At 40.6% G+C, this 3,594-nt stretch overlaps 1 protein-coding gene across 1 annotated transcript; it reads right to left on the reverse strand.

Moving 5' to 3' along the window:
- Positions 1 to 325: 325 nt before the first annotated feature.
- LOC112203007 (macrodontain-1) lies at positions 326 to 1,749 on the reverse strand. The gene is made up of 2 exons (XM_024344038.2): positions 1,267 to 1,749; positions 326 to 1,065 (listed from the first exon to the last, which is right to left on the reverse strand). Exons 1-2 carry the CDS (start codon positions 1,736 to 1,738, stop codon positions 467 to 469), a joined length of 1,071 nt encoding a protein of 356 aa, XP_024199806.1. The 5' UTR covers positions 1,739 to 1,749; the 3' UTR covers positions 326 to 466.
- Positions 1,750 to 3,594: the final 1,845 nt, after the last annotated feature.

Raw genomic sequence — 3,594 nt, forward strand, 5'->3', positions numbered from 1 at the left:
GTTTCTGTCCTATAATAGAGTTTCAGTTCCAATCCAACTCTTCTACCGGTTCATTAGACAAATTTTTCAGGGCTACAGGATGTCATTATAGCAAATAGTCTGACACACCAATAGAAAGTTGCCACGTGGAATTTTGACACATCATACCGAAGTAAATATATCCTGCACACTTCTTATGAATTTTTGGGTGTCAACGCTATAAAAAAAAATAGCATGTAATTAATCATAGCCATGATAATTCAACGGAAACATACAATAATGAGATCGAAGCAAATACTCTTAAACGAAAAGTGTTACTCTTGCCAAAGGCGCTACTTTTGGACAAATCACTGATTTTTCATAGATGGAACGTCCCAGGAACCTCTCGTACAATTATTTGAAAACAACAAAAGAAATAAAAGAATCTCTGCTTCAGCATGTTTTATTTTCGATCATCTAATTATCAACAAATGTATGCAGGAAGGAGTCAAGGGTCACCAATATCGGGATAAGAAGGTTCAATATTTATGCCACAATGACCTTCTGGCTTGCCAGTTCCTCTGAGAATTCTAAGATACCCTCCTTCGCCCCACATCTCACCCCACGAATTCATTAATTTCCAGTACTTAATGCCGTCATCAGTCTTCCCCATTCCAACAATGGTCACAGCGTGCCCTAACTCCATTCCACACTCTCCACTGAATACTCCACCAGTGTAGCGCTGAAGTTCACCTGTCAACGTAATTCTGGCCGATACCGGCTGCATGCATACTGCCTTCATCAGCTCAAACTCGTCATTTGGCGGCACGAGAGTAAACCCAGTGATACTTGCATCAAATTGTTTTTCCTTAGCGAGGTCGCACTGTCCTTCCGAATCAGTATATGGGTAATTTTCGGCACTGGTGATGCCTCCGTTCCTTACTATGTAGTCGTAGGCATATCTTGCGAGACCGCCTCTGCAGCCTCTGTTATACTTCTCATCACAATCAACGAGCTGCTGCACGGATAGTCGAGCTGGGTTTTCTCTGTTCCTGATTTGTGCAATCCCTTCCACTCCTGCTACGGCCGCAAATGCCCAGCATGAACCTTCGTGCATGCATGAGAAATATTAATGGAGAGAAAAATAAGAAGTCACTTGAAAAAAACAACACAGCCCTTAGTTAGTTTGTGCAAAACAAAGTAACAAACAGCATCAGCCATGAGATATTAAATAAACTAGCTATATATGGTCGAAACTCGAAAGCAGTACTGATACTTTGGTTAATTGGCTCGGGTTTTGGTAATTACGACATGTATTTTGCATCCCAGGGCTGGTCACGTATCCTTCTTTCGTCCAATCCTTTGTTTCATCGCATGTATCATAGTCAAGATACTCGATGCTGACATCAGGAGATGAGGAGGTGGAGTTTGTGTGGATACTGTTTGGAATGGGATCTATGCTGCAGCCATAAGTTGCCCGGAATTCTTCCGTGGTTAAGTCAGAGAACTCATTGAGACCTACGGTATAGGTCTTATTACTGAGCTTCTTGAAGTTTTCGACGTATTCCCAGTTGGTTTTGAATATCTGAAAGCGCTCATGTTTGTGGGACTCATTCAAGTACATCCTTCGGTGTCGTATGATCCAGTCGATGAAGATCTTGGCAACGTTGTCGTTTGCATCTTCCCGCCGATCGTTCAGTTTTCTAAGGGCCAATGTTGATGAGAAGAGAATCATCATGATCGTTATGGCAAGCAGGTTTCTGTTATCGACATTACCCATCTCTTAACAAAAGTGTGCGCTGGCAAATAATCGGGGAGAGAGAGGAATATATCACGTTGCACGTTGATGCAAAATGTACATTAAAAGGGAGAAAAAGAAGGGTGGTTGGCCACCATCTTTGTCTTTTGGTTTTTTGGGCAAGCATCACCCTCTTTGTCTGAATCTTTATGCTTTGTTTGTTCTGTTTGATTTTCTTCTAATTGTTTCTTATGTATTTGATTTCTATTTTGCTTCAGGGGTTTCGATTATCAATTCAAAATCAATTTATTTTGGGTTTTCACTCTGTTATTATGTCTTAATAAAGAGACGGATGACAAGGCGCACGAGTACTAACCCCATTCATATATATATTATTGAGTCTCAAACTCTCAATGGACGCGGTTGGCTTGAAAGATATATTAATCCTATTCATAGGTCAAGGAGTTGACGTGAAAGAAAAAAAATTCATTCTGGATTTCTAAGAGGTTTTACGTCAAATCATTTCATTTTTTGGGTTCCTAAAGAGGTTTTAATCGTTTTATGTCAAATTTGAAAAATGATAAGAAATTAAGTAGTCACTATACACTCTTTCCGACAGTTCAGGTCATAAATTGTAAGCTGATAGTGCATATTGAGCGGTAACTATTATATATGTATGGGCCAAATGATTCCTCCTGTACCCTTAGAGCAAGTCCAGCGGTCTCGGTTTGACCGGGCACCAGCAGGGATTGCTGATGTGTTGACCGGGCTAAGTGATATTTTTGCTTCCAGCGGCCCAACCTTGACCAGCCAAGTCTTGGCTTTGCATGACCAAGGGCAAAAAAAGGGGCAAGCCCGTGACTAATTTCCTGACCCAGTCATCTTCACTGCCAGCTCGGCCCGAGCTCCACACATGGGTGACGTCAGTCACTGACGCCCAACTAGACACGCGATGGACGAGAGCGTGAAACAGACCGACCAAGCAGAAAACGCCGCAGCACGTGGTACCCAGTTTTTTGTCGCGTAGTGACATATAGTGGGCCGTAGTCGAGACACGTGCACAGGAGCCGTTGGCTGAACAGATTTTTGAATCCAACTGTCCTTTAATCTTGGCCGTTGGTTTCAATTTTATTTGAGGATCCGACGGTTGCCTTGAAATATAGTAGAATTGGGTTTTAACGGTTAGAAACGGTAACAAAAAAAATGTAAAAAATTGTAAAAATTTCTCTATAAATTACCTACAATTTTTTCTAACATCTCACACCCAAAAAAAATTAGATTTCATAGTTACACCTTCCTCCTCTTCATATAGCTCTCATCATCCAAATTTTTCATTATCCAATATGGCCGAACAAAGGGGAAACACAAGTCCAGTGGCCGGACACGTGGGAGATCAAAGTGAAGATGATAATACCGAAGAGAAAAGGAGATGGACCGATAAGGAAGATGTTCAATTGTGCAAGTCTTGGAAAGCTGTAAGCCAATGTCCGGCTGTGGGCACAAATCAGAAAAAAAAACGACTTATGGTTGCGCGTGAAGCGACACTTTGACTCAAATTGGCCCAAGAGCCAATCAACCCAATCTTTGCAGGGAAGGTGGAAAATTTTGAAGGTTGAACTCTTTGAGTGGCATTGTGCATTAAGGCAAGAGAAAAATTGGTACAAGAGCGGTTCGAATGCGGTTGATGAGGTATGTATTTGTTGATAAATCATTTAATTTGTTGATATATTATAGTAAAATATTACTTGATAAATAATGTAGTGTTGAAGTAAAATGACAATTGGAATAGTCTACTCATTTCATTTCGTAGTCCCTTTATATAGAGATAAAGTTACAACGGAAATATTAATTACATTAAATACATTGAATGCTGATTGATCTATAATTGTGCTGATTGA

This window comes from Rosa chinensis, chromosome 5 (genome assembly GCF_002994745.2).
Source record: "Rosa chinensis cultivar Old Blush chromosome 5, RchiOBHm-V2, whole genome shotgun sequence".
In the NCBI taxonomy this organism is placed as follows: Eukaryota; Viridiplantae; Streptophyta; class Magnoliopsida; order Rosales; family Rosaceae; genus Rosa; species Rosa chinensis.